We start from the raw sequence: 18,460 nt of genomic DNA, 5'->3' as shown, positions 1-18,460 counted from the left end.
GCAAAATAGTTTCTGCTGGGTATTGGGGGGGGAGAGAGAGGGGGCTGAGTGGGTGGTAAGGGAGGGGGTGGGGGCAGTGGGGAGAAATGAACCAATCCTTGTATGCACATATGAATAATAAAAGAAAAATGAAAAAAAAAAAGTGTGGTCTCTCTCCATCCCATGCAAAGTTTCAATGAGGAGCCTACTCTTTTCTATCTGCCTCCCCATCCACACATGGCAGAGTGAATAGAAATCAGTAATTGTTACAATTTGAATGCATTCTCCAAAAGTCCATGTAGTAAAGATTTAATTGCCAAACTCATATTGTTCATAGTATTCAGAGGTGGGGTGTTTGGAAGGTAATTAGGATTAGATGAGGTAATAAAGGTGGGATAACCATGGTGACATTAGTATCTTTATAAGAAGAGAGGAACCTGAGTTAGCTTGCTTGCTTGCTTTCTTGCCATGTGATGCCCTCACCATGTTACCATGCACAAAGAAGGTTCTAAGATGACACACAGATATTGGAGCCATGCTCCTGAATTCCAGCCCTCAGAGCTGTGAGGCAAATACATTATTGTTTATAAATTACCTAGTCACAAATATTTTGCTACAGGAGCAGAGCACAAACTAAGACAGTAACATAAGTGCATATACATATACACATATAGTATAAATACACACATATGTATCATGACCAAGTGGGTTTTATTCTAAAGAACCTAAGACTGGTTCAACACCATCCAGAATCTTCTTTTGGTCCTTCCAACCTCCCTACAAGATTTTTCAAATAAAAAAGCATGTTCTTTGCTATGTGCAATTGACATTTTCTTACAGCATATTGACAGTCAAAAATTAGAGCTAATTATTTTATTGCTCTCTATCAATCTAAGTAAATGGTATATCTCCCTATGAAATCCAAGGTTCAAGGCAAGTATCTTTCTCTTTCAATTGGGCTATTCTTTCTAAGCCTCTATTTTAAAGCATTTCTGAAGCTACCAACTTAATTCATATTCTGCTTCTTCAATAATGCCTTCAATAAAATCTGTTTCTCTTACTTTCATTATATGATTCTACTTTCAAGCTACAAAATGAACCAAAATATTAGGTAGACTTGAATTTAATTGTTTTGAATACATTGGATGTGATTTTATGACAGAGATTTCCCAATATAGTTTTGCACTCAAACTTGTGTGTTGAACTGCAAACTCCAAGTCTGCATATAAGTATATTTTGGTCAATTGTCCATGATACTACAAGAATTCTATGGTTGGGAGGCACCAGTTGCTATATAGTAAAATCAAAGAAAAAATAATTATAGAAAGACACTTCTTAACTGTTCTCACTGTTAATAAAGGATTATATTTAATAATGAAGTCTGTGTAAAAGCTATTTTGCAAGGTATTTGAATTTCCATTAGATTACTACTGCTAATTAGTAATTTCTTTCTGATCTGTGGCAGACAAATATATCTTTTGTGTTTTTAGTAACTAAATACTGGGGAATAAAATTTGTCAATTCACTTGCCTAAAAACAAACAGAATCATGCAATTTTCTTGAGTTCTCATCACAATTCAGAGAATGGATGAGCAGAACAATGTAAGTAGGACATAAATAAAGGAAAAGTGACTTTAGAGTTAGTACATTAATTGACAACCATGAGAGACTCTTTTAATATCCACATTCAATCTATTAAATGATACAAAAAGAATGGTATGAATTCTTGTAAATAATACAAATGTTTTGTTTAAAAAATAAGCTGGTGAGTACAGATCAAATTTAGTCATCATTATAGTTTGTCAAATAATCTCCATATTATCTAAGAAAGCCCACAAAATAGTGATACCAATAAGGGCATAAAAATACATTTCTTCAGCAATGTTAAGGCCATGGTGATCAAGGCTTTCCAGATGAGGACTGGGAGTTTACACTTATGCTGTTAAGCACTAGAGGGAAATGTAAGGAAACAAGAGTAGGAAAGAAACACAGGAAAGCTGAACATATTAGTCAATCATACTCATTCAGTATGCTTGCAGGTTCAGTAGATTTCCAGTGGGTTGCTGGATATATATGATACCTCAGACAGGACAAAAAGCTAATAAAGAAAATTAGAGTAGATAAACCAGTTGGGGCTATAATACATACAAACATGGAAATATAACAAGGAAACTCCCTGTGTAACTACTTTCATCTCAAACAAGCTAAAATATCATGTTTTTCATTTTCTCTTTTTTCTTATACTAAATCACAGAACAGGAGGGTGAAACAGGTCCTGCCCAAGGAGGAGCATTGGCACCAGTAGGAGGGGGGAGGTATTGGGAAAAGGGGGTAGAAATGTGAATAAGGTGCAAAAAAATGTGCATACATAAATGCAAATGCAAAAATGATACAACAAAACGTTGAAACTACTCCAGGAATCAAGGGAGGGGGGATAAAGGAGAATGGCTGAGGAGGTGAATTTACACATGATATATTTGATACATTGTAAGAACCTGTGTAAATGCCACAATGTACCCCCACCCATCACAATAATAAAAGAAGAAAAACAACAGGAATGCAAAAATTGGGGACTGTGTAGGACTGGGAACCAGTGCGTGGGACAGGGCAAAAGGCAAGAGTGAAGGGGGTATGAATATGCTCGAAGTACTTTATACTCATTTTATTTATAGAATAATGAAAACCATTAAACATTACTTTAAAAAGGGAAGGAGGTGGGATGAGAAAAAGCAATAGAGGGGCTGAGTTTGATCAAAGTACAGCATATGCATGTATGCAAATATCATAATGAAATCCCTTTGTACAATTAACATATACTATTAAAAATTATGCAAAATAAAAGTAAGTAACAAACAAAAAAGAAATGACTGTGGAAAACAACACTGCTCTAAACAACAACTAAGTAAGTTTTTGGCAAATTGGTGGATTAGCTTATTTTTCTCTTTTGATTTTAAATTATGGAACTTGAAAAGACTTATATAAATTACCTTCCACAAAAGATCAAGTTTTTAAATCTCAATATTAAATAATCACATTTACTAAATTTGATAGTAACAAATGCATGCATTTTGTGCCAATTCAAGGTTCTAAAAGCTAAGTCTTATACACACATGAACTTGCCATATTATTTTTATGGGTACATATGATACATTTTGGCATGAAATGTTGTTAAAAGTACCAACTTTGGGGACCTTCCTCTTTACTGCCCTGTTCCAACATGCTTCTCTCTGATAATGGGAGCAGCTTAAACACCAAACTCTAATCTCCTCACAAATTCAATGATCACATTGCATGTTTAGCTGTGTCTACATATAACCAAGTTTACACTGAAAAAATACCCAATAGTCTCAGGGTGGAACATTAAGGTCAAACACCAAGTACTGGGAGAGTGAGCCAAATTTGATTTTACTTTATGTCAGAAATAAATACAGAGCCAGTGACTCAGAGCTGGCTATACACTGTGACTAATCTTAGACAACCATAAATTAGAAGTGTGTAACAGCTATAAAACTGCTTCCATTCTGAATAATGAAGCCCGAGTTCTTACTAACCTCTCATCAACAAACAATTCATATGAATCCTGATAAAAGCAAATCATATATCTAATAAGTATTGTATTCATAGATCATAGATATATTTATGTAAAATACCTAAAACTTACTTTTAATTTTGAAATGAGAATTAATACTTAATGTTTCATATGAATTACTCTCCTTAAATTTAAAAAAAAAGAACATTTGCTTCAGAGAAAATATTCAGAATTTTGCCTGATAGATGTGTGGAAATAATATATTGCAATGTAGTGAAAAAAAAAAAAACCTTGAGAAAAATCATGAATTTTAAAAGAAAGTAATTCATTTCTTCCTTCTGCAAACATTCAATACTTTCTGCTAGAAATAGTGAGTAAAATAAAGACAAGACATAGTCTCCACAAGCAAAAAATTTACAGGGAATTCAGTGGTTTTCAAATTTTCAGCCTAGTATTACCTACATATCTTGCTTAAATGAAGAATTTTGAGTCTTAATTCCAAATTCTGATTTCAGAAGTCTGAAGCAGGGCCTCAGAGATGTACATTCTGAGGTAGGGAGTTCAGAAGACCAAACTGTAGGAAGCAGTGTTCTTTAGCAGTAAGAGAGGAGACAAGAAATAATGCAACATGTCCAAAAACTGACTAATTCTTTGATTTAGTGACCCTTCAGTACCTTTATTTTAGGTAAACTGTTATCCTGAATTAAGATCCAATTCAACTCCTAATTCAATACACTTCACAAGCACCTGTACCATAAATTCATGTGGTTCTATATCCATTGTACATTGCCACTGTGACTATTTGTCTGGATTCTACTAATAGAAAATCTGCTTTGTTCCTTTGACCAAGCTTTCATTTTGAATACCAGTGAGCACAATAAGGAGTCCTCTGCCTGGTTTTGGAGGTCTGAACTTTTCATTTGTTTCAGAATCATTTTCCTGTCTTTTATTTTCAATCTCTCCAAGACTCAGCTCCTGTCCAGTCCCATCAAGACCATTTTACCTGGTGCTAGACCACCCTGGTGCAGACCACCTGCCTGGATTTGAATATATTTCCTTCTCCCAGACTCCACATAGCAAAGATCTGTTTCCCTCCCACTGGGAAAACACCTGTCATCCCTTGATGAACCTGTCTGACACTGTTTGCCTCTCCTCAGAAGGGTAATCTACTTCAGAACTCCCCCAAACTTATAGAGTGTCAAAAACACCTGGAAAGATGCTTACATATGCAGAGTCAGGCTCTTCACCACTTGAGGCTGTGATACAGTGAGCCTGGAATGAAGGCCAGGAATCTACAGTTTTAAAGCTTGGCATGTCATTGAAAGCTTTAATAAAGACCCCATGTTTGAGCTGGGTTTTAAAGAATGAGTAAAATTTTGCATGACACAGAAGGGGATAAATTTTATAGTTAAAAAGAAGCAAAGTAATCTAATGGTGAAAATGTGTTTGGTCTATTACAGGAAGAGAATCTAGTCAATTATTACTTTAGAGGAGGTGCTTACTTGGTGTTTCCTGAGAAAAGTAAACGAAATTTATTGTGCTGAATGAGTGAAGTTTGACTGGAGGAGATCCAGTGAAGGTATATAAGACTGAAAAGCTAGAAAGAGACAAATTCTAATTAGTGTTAAATTCTAGGGTATATTTTGCAGACAATGAGAATAAGGAAAATGCTTGGAAAATTCTGGGTGACCTCTTTTACAATGTCACCTCCATGTTTTATATCTACCGTTCAGATAATAGAATTTAACTGACAGTGCATAGGTCACTTAAATTGCTCATTATGACTAATCCAATTAAAGTAAGTTAGTGGAAAGATGAGATTGGTGGGCAGGCTAGATTCAGGTGTATAATAGGGCTACTGAAGATGTCATCACAGGAAGCAACCAGAGTGCAACATACAATGGTGGCAGTTAAGATCGAAAACAAGGGGCAAACTGGACAATCATGACATGAGTTAAGCTGAAAAGGTCTGATTATACATAAGATAGATAGGGGAAAATCACACATACACACACACACACACACACACAAAAACCAAACCCATGAGGCTTGAGATCCAACTGATTATCAAGAATAGGCATAGAAAAATGAAGAAAAAAACATTTCATGTAACATAAATTCTATTTTGTATATATTTGGAGTTGATATGCCAACTAAGTCTTCAGCTGATTTTTTTTTTCAACTCTGTGTTCATTGAAAGAGAGGAAGAGAAAGAGGATAAAACACAAGAGAGTTGAATGACTGTATGGAGTAATGTTCTAGAGGAGACATGGGACTGAATTCAGAAAGAGCCATTAGATTCCTGAAAAGAGAAAGGCAAGGGCATCCTGACAGAGGATATCTGAAGGACATAAATAAGGATATGGAAAAATTTGATGTGATCGAGGGCAAATCAATATATTTGATATTATTAGTAAAATAATAATAGATTGGGTTCAGAATGGGAGCAAAATTTTCCTATGAGAAATTGGCAGAGTTCCAACAAGAGATACATAAAAGATGATGAAACAGCTACAACAATGATAAAAGATTAACAAGGTAGAACCATTTCTATTCTTTTTCTAACATTTGGTAGCCAGCGTATTGGCAAATATAAAGAGTAGGATCTTCTCAGAGTTAGGAATCTTCCTGGAAAATGACTCACAATGACATGCCTTAAGACCTAAGAAGCAAGAGATGGTGTTGAAATGCAATCATTACAGCCTGGAAAAGGCAAACCTTGAAGGTTGGAAGCAGCTCTGCAGTGGAAAGATGAGAGAGAAAGGGTGCTGAAACCAGAGGGAAGGCAAGCTGATTTGTAAAGCTCTGGTTTTGCAGCCCCAAAGACAGAAATATTCAGTGAAATTAAGTGAAGCAGATTTCACAAGCAGGAGTGGGGGACTAAGTTAAATGTTGTTTCCAAGATAAAGGATGTGGATATATTACAAGCAAATGATTACCCCAGTACCTACAGTTCCCATTAAGGCAGCCAACCAAAGAAGTGGTGTTATCAGGAAAGAATTAGTTTTTAATTTTCATGAGCAGGCAGAATATAGGAGAAAGTAAAAGAATAAAGGAGGTTATGACAAGAAGAAACACTGATAGGAAGAATGAGAGTTTCTTTTTACAGCCTAGAGCTTAGTGATCTGTTTTGTATTTTTTTCACTTAAATAATTTGAAAGGTAAAGATGAGTACACAGAAAAGAAAACAGATGAAAGTGTGTCTGACTGCAGCAATAGAGTCCAGGAAACATCTAAAATACCATAAAAGTACTTTAAAACAACAAGATTTATACTGAAAGCTTTGCACATTCCTTCTTTTATGATAAAGTTTGCTTCAATAAGTTGGCAGTTTAATATTTGTAGGAATGTAATAAAACAGATTTTTCTCACTATTTTTTCCTCCTTTCAAGTAATCAGTATTGTGGAGAAAGGTCAATACACTACACAGCTGGTACTCAGGCAACACCTGAGGGCTAGGGAAGCACCTGTGATATTTTTTAATACATGTTTTGTATCTTTTTGTTAAATATGCTATAAAGATTACAAATGATATTAACAAATGTATTAGCCAGTTCAAGAATAGTTAAATCTTTCACATTAGTTAGCAGTCCCGGGTTTCACCTATTTCACACTAGTTACCTGTTTCAGGTGGTGTTCTGATGTTGCATGTGCTTTCATTGCCTTCACCAGCTGAGGTTGAAGCTCTTACTTTAAAGACATATGAGGTATTTGCAAGAAGTTTTATGAAGGTATGCATGTGCTCCTGGGGAGAGACTTTTGTAGAATTCTTTTCAACTGTTATCATATAGTATATAATTATTCCATTTGGTTTTTGAGGTGGATCCCATGTCACTAAAATTGACTGCCAATTATTTGCTGTACACTGCATATTCTGCACAACATCTGGAACTTAAGAAATAAGCATATGCCCAAAGTTAAAATTTATATACATGTAGTAGATAAATTATTAAATATGTGATTGAAAGATAAAATTATGCTTACGATAAGAGAAAGAGTAAAAATTTAACATAGCAACTTTTCAGTATGTGATGAAGTTCTTAACATAAGCTGAATCAAACAGCTTTTGGCCTGTTTTCTATGCTATCTTGTTAATGCTTACAATATCCAATCGGTCACTGAATGTTTTTCTAGGTCCAAACATATTCTCAAATTCTCAGAAACAACCATTTAGCCCAGACAGTGGCTGATGTCCATTCCCTTAACAAGAACAGTACAAACTCAGCAATGATTTTGTTTTTTGTTTTTGTTTTAAAGAGCAGAGGTTTGCTAAGCAGAGAGGAAAAGAGAAGAAAAGACCCTCTACCAGATGGTGGGGAGGGAAGTCTCAGAAAGGCTGAGCCCTCAATAATGTTGTTTCATTTTTTTAATGTTGTGCTGTGGGTACATTGTGGCATTTACAAAAGTTCTTACATCATACTTGAATTCATCCCCTCCATCATTCTCCTTTATCCTCCCCTCCCCCCATTCATGGAACAGTTTCAACAGATTTCTTTTTTCCATACATGTGTGCACAGACAGTATTTGTACTGTATTCACCCTCCTATAGCCCTTCCCCATCTCCTTTCCCCTCACACTGGTACCAACCTCCCAGACAGGACCTGTTCTACCCTCCTGTTCTCTGATTTGGTAAAGATAGCTACACAGGGAGTTTACTTATGACATTTCCATGTATATATGTATTATAATCTGAATTGATTTCATTTCCCTTATTTTTCTCCTTTTTACCTTAGTCCCCTTCCTATGGTGATTTCAACAGGTTTAAAATTTTGTATTCATTCTTGTTTAAACTGTCAACAGTGCTTTTCATGGAACCTTTTTATAGATGTAGGTGCCTTCCTAATGTGGCACATCCAGGCTCAACAGTACTGTGGAACCATAACCAGTTTAGGGATCCTGATTTATACTGGGATTCTCCTTTGGAAGCAGCTTGAAAACCTCTCCTCTAGCCTTTTAAAGTCATTGGACTGAAGACTTATGGAGACCGAGATTTTTTTTTTTTTTTTTGCCCAGAACTTCTCTGAATTTATTTGAAAGTAACTCAGTTTTTAAGGGTCCATTATATCCAGTTGACCTGGATATAAAAACCCAGACCACCAGAATAACTGCATTACCAATACTGGTTACTTTCCATGGAAAAGTCCAATAATGTCTCCTAATGTTAGTATTTACAGAATAACTTTTATCATTATAGCAAAAAGAGAATGGTAGAAGGGAAAATTGACACATAATCAATTTCTAGATTATAAACTATAAACAGTGAAAGAAAAAACTTGCTTCCATTACACAAAACATGGTGACTTGGAGAATACTCAAGTAATCTACAACTTATCAATGATTTTTTCTCTTGGCCTAAATTGATCTTTTACAAACTTTCTTCCTTTGTAAGATGAAGGGCCAATCAGAAGAGTATTTAGGGAGTGTGCAGCATTTAAAATTGAAATAAAGATTGTTCTTGAAATGTCCAAGGTCTCTGGCAATTAAATAGCATTAACTATTCACTTTCTTATTTTTAAAAACATGTAGCAATTTTCACAAAGGAAGTTAACATAAGATAGTTGATTATTGCTTAAGGTTAATTTATAAACCTAGTTTTTGTGCACAACTATTTACTGGCTCTGTGAACCCCAAAACATATAATTAGCCAGTGATGTTATAATCCTTAAAGGTTAATTTTTTTCCATTATTTACCCAATCAGAGCATAGAATTTTGTAGCATGATTTTCCTGCTTCTTCCTCCTCCTCCTCTTTTTTATTTTGGAAGTACTGGGGTTTGAACTCAGGGAATCACATTTGCTAGACTGGCGCTATGCAACTTGAGCCAGGTCCCCAGCCCTTTATGCTTTTAGTTATTTTTCAGTTAGGATGTCACATTTTTTGCTCATCAGCCTGGACAACAATCCTCCTAGTTATGCTTCCTGTGTAGATGGGATGACAGGCACACACCACAACATCCAGCTTTTTACCGGTTGAGATGGGGGTCTTGCCACCTTTTCTTGCTCACCATGCCTTTTAACCGCAATCCTCCCTATCTTTGCCTCCCAAATAGCAGGAACTATAGGCATGAGCCACCATAACCAGCTGGAAAAGAATATTTCTAAGCCATCATTAAGAAAATCATAAATGAAAACCTATTGAATGCACCCCCAATGGCAACATATGACACATGCAACTGCACTCACTTCTGTAGGTAAGTTGCTGGTGAGTTAGGACAGTGATATTTCAGTCTCAGACATGTTACAATGTGACCACGAGAAAGTGAAGCCTTATCTGGTGACACCTGCTCTTCAAATGCTACAACTCAACTTTAGAAGATCATAACCATGATTCATAAAAATCCAAGTCAGTCTGTTAGAAGTGACTGATGGCTTACTTCTCCTTTTTGTGAGTTATCTCAGATAATACTAGGGACTAGGGACTTTTCACAGATGTCTAGAAGCTGGCTTTGTTATAAAACTGTTTTTTTATTTCAACTTTCACAACTCAAAAAGAAAACCATATGAACTATGTATAAATAAATATTTATAAATGCATGAATATGATTTCAGACAGGACCCAGCCTGACCCTAAAGAACTAAATTCAACTTGCCTTCAAGTGGAATAGTAAATAACAGTGCTTTGTTACAAGGGCGGGGGGTGGGGGAACAGAGAGAGAGAGAGAGAGAGAGAGAGAGAGAAAAGTGTTAAATATAAAAAGAAACATTTCAAGCTCAAAACTGTGTCCGACCTGATTCTTGGGTTGTGAATTTTACTACATTACTAAACTGATTGCCATTTCCAACTTTGGTAAATGCTGACACGCTGACAGAGTAGGTGCTGACTGGTTGCAGTCCCACAAGTTTGGCTTCAGTTTGAAAACCTGAAATATTCTGGAAAAAAAATTTTAAAAACAGATTCTTAGTCAACATCATCAAACAGCTGTTTTTAACTAGAAGAAATATTTTTAAAACAATGGAGATATTCCTTCTACATTTAACCTGTACATCTTTAAATTAAAATAAAACAAATATTAACATCTGTTTTCTGCCACAGGCTGTGCTCAATTTATGACCTAAGGATGACCTGGGCACCCTCTTCGCCTTGCAGGATCTCATAAGTGCCATTTTATAAAAACTAGACTTGTTCTCATTTTTGTTTCCTTGATTTTTATTTAGAATTGTATGCTCATTATTTCCCTTGAATTTGCTGACATTAAAGTTCCCAATTTGAATCCAATTTGTGGTTCATCAGCAATACTTGATTTTCTCTGACTTCATCTAAATTCCATTTTAATACCCACCAATGTGCCTGTATGAACAAATTTATTCATCAACAACTGTGTACCATCCACTGGGACTAAAGAACTGAGTAAAATAAAATCTCCTCTTCCATGCAACTGAAATTGGAGTTTCCTCAGACAAGTCCCAGATTTCTAACTTGACACAATTTTTAGAAAAATGACTTTTCATAGTTGACAAGGAAGAATATGCTTTCTCATAGAAAATTTTTTTATTAAGTATAAAATTCTCATTCAAAGATAAATGTCCTAACCAAAGAGAACAGTTAAGTTTAAAAAATTATTCTAATGGAAAGAGAGAACAATTATCTATGTGTACACATTTAAGAATATTACATTCTATCTGACAAATATAAACCATACTGATTGTTCATTAAAAATTTTAATAGCAGAAACAACAATAATATCAACTCAAGGCACTTACAATTAGAATCACATTTTCAAATAATCTCTAGGAAGGAAGTCACTGGCAATTCAGGGACTTTCTGTATCACCCTATTTCTTCCATACTTACTATTTAGAAAACACATTGACAGATGGGCTGGAGATTATAAAGACATACCAGACATGATCCCTGTCATCAAGGAAAGTTTTTTATTAATGAGAAAAATCTATGAACAATCACTGACTGAAAAGAAATTAAACACAAATGAGTGCATGAAGATTTCAGCTAGGAAGGGTTAATATCCAGAGAAATAACTGAACCCAAGGGATTGTAACAAATGGTGTGGAAGTAGCTTGCTGGTTGGTAAATGGATTTACACAAAAGTACGTTTTAACAGAACTTTTTACTAAATCAATGATTCCTTTCAGCATGTTGGAGTAAGCCAAGTTACATATTGATCCCACTGTCTGTGGATCACTGTGGATCAGCTGAGGTAGCAGAAACACTTGGAGTAGTTCTGGAAAAAGAATAAATAATGGAAACTAATAGTATCAGCCGGGCATGGTGGCTGTAATTCCAGATAGGCGGGAGGTAGAGATAGGCAAGATCATAGTTCAAGGCCAGCCCAAGCAAAGGGTGAGAGAAAACCCATCTCAATAAATAAGCCAGGTGTGGTGGTGCACAGTTTAACCCCAACTAGGTGATAGGCATAGGTAGGAGAATGGCAGTCCAGATCTGACTCTGGGCAAAAACATAAAAACTTGTCTGAAAAATAACTTTAAAAAAGTAAAAAGGTCTAGAAGCATGGTTCAAGTGATAGAGTGCTGGCCTAGCAAGCAGAAAGCCCTGAGTACTACCTCAGTACTAACCTCCCCCCTAAAAAGAAAAGAAATGGATGCTTTCAGGAAGTAAGACAAAAAACAAAGGAAAATAGAGCACAGAAAGAGTAAAAGTAGACAGAGGAGAAATGCAGACACAGAAAATTAAGTGTTTAAAAATGGGGGAAAAGAGCCATGAGAACCCATTTAAAGGAATATGAAAAAAGATATGATTATGAAAACTGATGAAAGAGAAACAGATGTAAAAAGAAGTAATTGAAAATGGTAGATTTTTAAAAATAAAACTGTCTCCCCCAAAATTATACATTTATTACATTACAGTATAAAGGTTATGTTTTTGCTGGTAAATACTAATGGCAGCAGTTCTTTGTTTTTTGAGACAGGGTCTTGTTGCATAACCAGGCTGGCATGGAACTCATTATGCAGCCCAGACTGCTCTCAAATTCTCAATCTTCCTGCCTCAGCCTCCTAAGTGCTGGGGTTGTAAGCATGTGCCACCACACCCAGATTAATTGCACCCTTTCTATTGAAAAACAAATTGTTTCCCGTGAATGGGGGGAAAGAGAATAAAGGACTAATGGAAGGGGTGAATTCAAATATGATATATTGTAAGAACTTTTGTCAAGGTCGCAATGTACCCCAGTATAACAATAATATAAAATAAATCAAAATATTAGAATTAGATTCACATAATGATGTTCAGTCATTTCATGCTCAGTCTATTATGACACTGGGTGGATTTTTTTGTTCTTTCTTTCTTTAATGTAGGTACAGCAATAGCAATAATAGCTAACACACATTACTTGCATGAATTGTTGCAAATGCTTTGTATTGATTTTCCCTTGTAATCCTCATTTTTTAAAATATGTGTATTTCTAAACCCTATTTTGCATTTGATAAAACTGAGTCTTGAAAGGTTGAGAAACTCTTCTAATGCTCACAGTAAGTCACAAATGAAGATTTGAACCAGGTAATTTGACGTCATCAACGCCTTCACCTTACCACCCTGCTAAGTGTATTTATTTTAGAGATTGTGCCCTAAAGAGATAAGATTGTCAGTATCCGTCCATACTCCAGTACAGATACAAGATCTTCCTAGAGGAACATGATTACTCTAAGGAAATGATTCCTTTGCCCCTTTAATATTTCCCCATAACCCATCAAGACAAAAAAAATTAAAAAATGGGAACATGTGGAGAGTAAACCAGGGATAAATAACAGAGTGCTGGAGGCTTGGTGTCATTGTTACCATTTCAAACTGGTAGCAAACACATTCCACATTTATGAAGTAATGTAATTTGAATTCTATTCAGACTACCATATTTTAAGACAGCATATTGGTTTCCAGAAAGAAAGCCACTGCTCCTGCTGGAGCTACTTAATCACTGCTTTTGCTCTTACTCTACTTTGTGAGCTGCACATGCTATAAAATGATTTACCATACTCGTAAACTATGATGCACAAAACATTTACTTCACATTCTTGCACTGCTTTTGCTGTAACTAAGTGAGAACACTTTGGAACTTCATTCGCCTTCAGAAAAAAAGTAAGGAAGCTTTCCTAAATAAATGCTAGTTAATTATAACATATTTTGGCACTCAAAGGCTAGAAATCACACACACACACACATATATATTTCAGAGTCTTTGTTGTATCGGTTCTTTATTTTTCACTGATTCTGGATCTTAAAAGTTGAAGAAAGAAGGGATATGTAGGGTTATAGATGAATTACCATTGAAAGTACAGAATAAGAATTTATCTTAAAAGATCAATTAGTGTAGGATCATATGTTAGGAGGAAAGATTATCGAAAGTTCAGTAATACTTTTCATTTCTTGGTGGAACTAGGGTTTGAACTCAGGGTTTTGAGCTTGTAACACAGGTGCTCTACAACCTGGAGCCATGCCTCCAGTTCATTTTACTCTGGTTATTTTGGATATAGGGTCTCATGTACTATTTGCCAGGGCTGGCCTTAAGCCACAGTCTTCCTGATCTCAGCCTCTCCATGTAGTAGGATTACAGACATGAGTCACCAGCATCCTGCACCCAGTAATACTTTTGTGAAAAGGTTAAAAAGATTACTTGTTACTACCTTACCTATAAATAGAAATATGTTACATTTTATAACAGGTTTTAAATAAGCCAGTATGTGGTCATACTTTCCAGCATTGACAAAATAGTGCAATTAGTTCTTAAACTGTAGATATCTAGAAGTTACAGATCTTGGTAAATTACTCTAGAAAGTATCTTTTATGTGTTTTTCATCAGTATCCATAAGTTTTAGAAAACAAAAAGTTTCATTTTAAAGATCATTGTTTAATTTAAAGCAGGCCCTTCCCCCCCACCACATGTCAAAAGATTTTAGCTCCATTTCTGAATTTTTGAAATAAACGTATGCTGTTATAACCAACCTACCTTATAAAATATGGTATCCGTTTCATGGTCATGAATTTTAAAACTATATACTTTAACAATACCGCCTGGAACAGGACTCGGACTCCATTTCAGCCAGACAAAATCTGAAGTGTAGTTGACTAAAGTCAAATTTTGAGGAGGTGCTAAAGGCACTGCAGGAAAACACATTATAAAATTCAAGTTCATAAAACTTGCAGCATAGAGATAGCATCGTGACTGTCGCTTCTTGAAGACACTAGTTAAGAAAAACATAAAATAAACCTATTCTTTTAATTTCAGAAACAAATCATAAGTGTTTATGTTTTTGTATGTGGAACCCTATAGATCCAAAGTAGCTTTAAACAAAACAGGAAATTCTGAAGCTTGAATTAAGAGAAAAAAAAAAAAAAAGGAGGTTAGCAAAGTGGAAGAATCATTATAAGTCTGTCAGAAATAGGCAATCAAATCTTCTTTCATTTTCCATTCTGGTCCTTAGAAAGAGAGATTAAACACCAAAACAGCAAAATCTTTTGCAGAAATGTGGATTCCAGCTTACCTGACTCATCTGTGTAAAAGAAAAGAACACTGGAAGGACCAAGTCCTTTAACAGTTCTTGCAGCAGCAAAAAAACTATATAATGTAAATGGCGAAAGCGCTTCCAGTATTATATAGTTATCAGCAGTAATGAAAGAATAATTTTCATGTGGTCCTTGCAAAGTTAGATCATAACTTATTATTGGACCATTTGGCTTTAATGGGGGATCCCACGATAGGAGAATTGAGGTAGAAGAAAGATTTTTAAAAGTGTTGATTATTGGTGAAGTTTCTGGGACTATAAAAGAAAAACAACATTAAATGAAACAAAAGAAAATCAGCATTAAAGAGCTTCAGACATAATTGGACTTACTTTCATTAGCAAAATAATTTTTTAAAAAGTAAAATTTATCATGTTTATTGAAAGGCTAATTACTTGAAAACAAAGAAACTCTATATGCAGTAATAAGAATAATGTTCCCTGTAAGAAAGCAATGTAAATAAATCTTTATAATTGTAAGAATATTTCCTCTATGAAATCAACACAAATTAACGTGTATCAATATAAAATAATGTTTTCTATAAGAAACCAATGTAAATGAAGAAAATAATAATCTGCTTAATAAGCAATAAAAAGGTCTAGCCTACCATCTTCTTCAGTTTTGATGTGTAGCTGCGCAGTATAGACATCAGAGAATCCCTTTTCTGTTGATGGAGTGATTTTTAGTATATAGTCAGTGTATTTTTCCAGATTATCAAAATATACGCTGCTCTCATATGTGACAAGAGGAGGTCTCACGTGGTAAAGAGACTGCTGTAAATTCAGAGACACATAGTAGAAGACCACACCGTTTGGTCGAGATGGTGGGGCCCAGCTTACATTTATTGCCGTTGACGAAATGGACTCATAAGTCAGGTTTCCAACAAGCCCTTCAGGTACTATGATAGGTAATGAGCAAAATATAAAAGTTATCAATAATCTTAGTTAGAATTTCCATTCCTGAATTGAGTATAATCATTGAAATGGCATGGTAACATTATTTAAATGCAGATGTGGTAAACATCACCTATATTAAATATCCTCTAATAATTTTAAAACTCTGTCAGAATATGTGTGAGAGTTGTTTTTATAAAATATTCTCCTGTGTCTTTCCTACAGCATGGAGAATGTGTGTGTGTGTGTGTGTGTGTGTGTGTGTGTGTGTATGAATATCTGCGTATGCATGCTCAGATATTAAAATATTTGGTGATTATACAACCAATTCACTTTCTTTCTTGTAAAGATTTATCATTATTGAACATAAGAGGAGACATGCTGAGAGCCAGTAAATCACTTGCTCAATGTCGTGTTGGCAGTAACAATAGCTAATACTAAGCTTTTCTGATTTCCAGCAACAAGATCTCTCCAGTCACCAGACTACAAACTCACATTTATTTTTTAAGAGATTACCATACTTCCCAGCTACTCAGGAAGTGGAGATAGGAGAATAGCAGTTTGAGACCAGCCCAGGAAAAAGTTGTTGAGACACTATCTCAAACACAAGCTGTGGTTGGTAGGACATGCCTGCCCTCCCAGCTACCTAGGAGGCAGAGGTAGGAAAATCATGGTTTGTAGCCAGCCCAGGCAAAGTTGACATGAGACCCTATCTAAAAATCAAACTAAAAGCAAAAGGACTTGAAGTATGGCTCAGGTGATAGAGTGCTTGCTTGGCAAGCTTGAGATCCTGGGTTCAACCCCCAGTAATGAAAAAAAAAACAGAAATTATACTACTTATAAAAGTCCTAATCCTTAGATATTAACTGTATTATGAGACTAGATTCTATTCATGTAATTTTGAAATCCCACCTGCATCAGTGTACTGTAAGAACTTAGTTTTCATGGTGCTATTTTATAAACTATAAAATATTATATGTTGCAAAAATCATGGAAGAGATCTGCATTTAAAGAATGCCTGGAATGATATTGACTACATGTTATACTAAAACATTTTTTCTAAAGACTCCTCAAACACATTTCCATACGTTTATCATATTCTGTGGATTAACTTGTCTGCTTTGCAAAAGATTTCTCCAATGACAAGGAAGGTATTCATTTTCCATGCATTATAGTGAGGCAACTTACCTATTTCAAATAATAATATGAAATTTTAGTAGATGTTTCAGTCACTATCATTTCTCATTAAGAGACTAACCTTTGAAAAATAAGCAAATAGACAACAGAAACAACCAAAAGGGAAACAGCAGCAATCCACTTATCAATGTAGTCTCGAAGCTAAAACCTAAAGAGCATCAAGAGTTTCAGTCATTATCGTTTCTGGAATACTCAGCACAAACAGGATTCTGCAGAAGCTGCATACAAGAAATTATTTTAGTTGAAAATATTCTGAATATATTAGTCACAAGAACAATAAAGCAAAAAAAATGCTGCATAAAGTCCTATGTGGATTCAAAGTCTAAAAAAAGAAACTAGCTGCTGGAGGTTTTGAAAAAAGGAGTTCCTAAGGCAAATGGACAAATACATCAGCTATTAGAAAATTCATCCACATATACAGAATGGCTGAATGGCTGTGACATCTTTCAAAGTAATAAAAGCAACAGAATTTTCATGAATGTATGGTAGATATTTTCATGAATAGAAGAGTGTGTTATTACTGCAATCATTTTAGTGCTAATACATTTTAAACTCCTATATGAAACAGATGTCAAAAAATAGATTTTACTACAAATACATCATATGAGTAGAAAAAGTTCCTAAATCATTATAAAGTTTTTCATTAATCCAACTAAAGATAAACAAATGCTTTCATTTACATACTGTCTTGATCTGTGTATACTTGAATTATGTCACTGCTTTTATTCCCATTTCCAACTGAAGTACTTGCTGTTAACCAAAATGTATAGCAGCTGAATATTGCCAGTTTATCTATTATTGCAGATATGGTCATATTGTCAAGTTCATTAGTTACTTCGTGGAGTGTAAAATTCTGAAAAATAAACACATTATTTTAATAGTTCAGAGTGCATTTTTGTGTGCATGAATGTTTCAAAATAATTATTATCCATGAATTGATTATTTCATATGGTTTAATATATTAATTTTTCGAAAAATCAAGATGGAATATTTTAATTAAAAAAAATTATATTGTTTATTCATTTATTCATATGTGCATACATTGTTTGGGCCATTTCTCTCCCTTGCTATTATTTTAATAGCAATAATTAACTAGAAATATGTTACTACCAAAAGAAGAATATGCAGTAGCAGTTCTTCATTTTTTTAGTGTTGTGCTGGGTAGGGGTACATTGTGGCATTAATAAAAGTTTTTACAATGTATCAAATATATCATACTTGAATTCACCCACCATTTTCTTTTAGCTCCTTCTCCCATTCCTGGAACAGTTTCAACAGGTAACATTTTTCCATTTACATACTAGCAGTTCTTCTTAAATCAATACACAAAATAGAGTGAAAAATCCAAGCATTAAAATATTAGAAAAGGTCAAGTGATTAAGTGAAAACTACAG

At 34.7% G+C, this 18,460-nt stretch overlaps 1 protein-coding gene and 1 long non-coding RNA gene across 3 annotated transcripts in view; one reads left to right on the top strand and one right to left on the bottom strand.

Annotated features, from left to right (window-relative positions):
* The window catches only part of Ptprq (protein tyrosine phosphatase receptor type Q), a 173,238-nt gene that overhangs the window by 87,025 nt on the left and 67,753 nt on the right, over window positions 1–18,460 (bottom strand). The window contains exons 20-25 of the mRNA XM_074084025.1: window positions 17,751–17,919; window positions 15,584–15,874; window positions 14,958–15,233; window positions 14,423–14,574; window positions 10,236–10,377; window positions 7,130–7,399 (exon numbers count right to left, since the gene is read on the bottom strand). Coding sequence (XP_073940126.1) covers window positions 7,130–7,399; window positions 10,236–10,377; window positions 14,423–14,574; window positions 14,958–15,233; window positions 15,584–15,874; window positions 17,751–17,919 — 1,300 coding nt within the window. The remainder of the gene's footprint in view (window positions 1–7,129; window positions 7,400–10,235; window positions 10,378–14,422; window positions 14,575–14,957; window positions 15,234–15,583; window positions 15,875–17,750; window positions 17,920–18,460) is intronic.
* LOC141425807 (uncharacterized) overlaps window positions 1–18,460 on the top strand; it is a 153,466-nt gene that overhangs the window by 107,596 nt on the left and 27,410 nt on the right. The window lies entirely within an intron of this gene.

This window comes from Castor canadensis, chromosome 8 (genome assembly GCF_047511655.1).
Source record: "Castor canadensis chromosome 8, mCasCan1.hap1v2, whole genome shotgun sequence".
NCBI lineage: Eukaryota > Metazoa > Chordata > Mammalia > Rodentia > Castoridae > Castor > Castor canadensis.
The sequence above is the reverse complement of the archived record's forward strand: the minus strand, read 5'-3'. Positions and strand labels throughout refer to the sequence as shown.